Here is a 1401-nt window from a genome sequence, read left to right as displayed (position 1 = left end):
CCACTTCCCCCCTCCCGGGCTTGTCCGAAACCGGGAAAAGTTTTTAAAAAGTTATCCCGAGAGAGCCCACTGATTTTGCAGAAGGGAAAAGGAATAAAGAACTGTGGGGAGGGGGTTACCTGGAAGACAGCAGAGGTGCTAAAGAGAAAGCAAGGATGTCAGGTTAAGTTAGGGGATGCGCAGTTCTCCCATTTGTCTATTCCAAACTTAGAATGGGGTATTTGGGGGCTTTTGATCCCGGATTTGGGTCTGTAAAGGGGAGTGGATGAAAGAATCTGAGGTCGAGGTGGGTCTTTGTGTCAGTACTCCCTCCCCTTTTCCCTCTGCTTTCTAAGCATCGTCAAATGTTTTAAAAATTGTATATCTGAAAAGAAAACCCACCTCCTCTCTCTGGCAGGGCAGTTTTATCTCCCTTTTAGCCCTCCAAGTCAAAGGAGTGACCCAGATACACCCCCTCAGATGACTTTCTGAGGTAAAACTTTGGCAAAATATTTTTAGTCTGCCCATTATTTCTGTCTACTTAAGTGTGGGCAAAATAATCCTCCTCTGAGGCAATTTGTTTGGGCTGCCCCCCACCTCTTTCTCTTTAAGATGAACTGATAGCCGTTAGAGGTTCCTATTGTTTTTCATTCTGACGTCTTTGATTCTCACCATTTTGTTTTACATTCTTACCCAAGACCAATTTTTTCCCTTCCCCCCTCTCCAGTCTCCTTACATTGTTAAACGTTTAAAATAATAGCACTCGTGCTGATGGGGGAAGGGAGCAGGAAGCCCAAAACTCATTTCTTCGCCCTCCCTCTTCTGGCAAGTCTAGAGAAATAATATAACATAATGTATAGATGTGATTCCTTGGGGGTGGGGGTGGGGAATGATTGTGGGTGGTGCGGAAAATTCTGGTAGTTTCTTTGCAAAAGGTCTGAAAATACAAACCCACCCCCTGCATGCAATACGCATGTGCAGCAGACCTATTATGGTGGTTCGTTGTGGGGGAGGGAGGGGAATTTGAGAAAAAATAAATATATGTGTGAGAGATTGATGGTGAGATTAGAAGAAGAGAGGGGCGGGAGGCGAGGCTCTCGGCGAGGCCCCTCCCTCTCTCCGGCTCGCCAGGCCCCGCCCGGCCCCCTCGCCGCGCTCCTCCCTCGCCGTCTTCCGAGATCTGAGCTGGGATGTGGGAGAGTCTGGGCGCGCGGCCAGCATTGAGTGGCTGGTGAGGCAGAGGTTGGGACTTAGATTTGCTTTCCTGCCCTCCCTCTCCTTTCCTCGCCGTCTACTTTGCGTCCCCACAGCACCGCCGTCTTCCCAAGTTGGGGAACCTCCCGCTGTGTTGGGGAGTGGAGTTAACTGGCTGCGAGGTCCCAGGGCTGGTGTCCACCACTCCCCGCCCCCCACCCCCAGCTG

General features: G+C 50.5%; 1 protein-coding gene across 1 annotated transcript in view; it reads left to right on the top strand.

The window, feature by feature from the left end:
• Positions 1-1401, top strand: part of CHD3 (chromodomain helicase DNA binding protein 3) — a 23530-nt gene that overhangs the window by 614 nt on the left and 21515 nt on the right. Inside the window, 1 exon segment of the mRNA XM_010843206.1 lies at positions 1111-1210. Coding sequence (XP_010841508.1) covers positions 1111-1210 — 100 coding nt within the window.

The sequence above is a fragment of the Bison bison genome, unplaced genomic scaffold (genome assembly GCF_000754665.1).
Source record: "Bison bison bison isolate TAMUID 2011002044 unplaced genomic scaffold, Bison_UMD1.0 scf7180017864180, whole genome shotgun sequence".
Classification (NCBI taxonomy): domain Eukaryota; kingdom Metazoa; phylum Chordata; class Mammalia; order Artiodactyla; family Bovidae; genus Bison; species Bison bison.
Note: the sequence above shows the minus strand (reverse complement) of the source record. Positions and strands in the feature narration are given on the sequence as shown.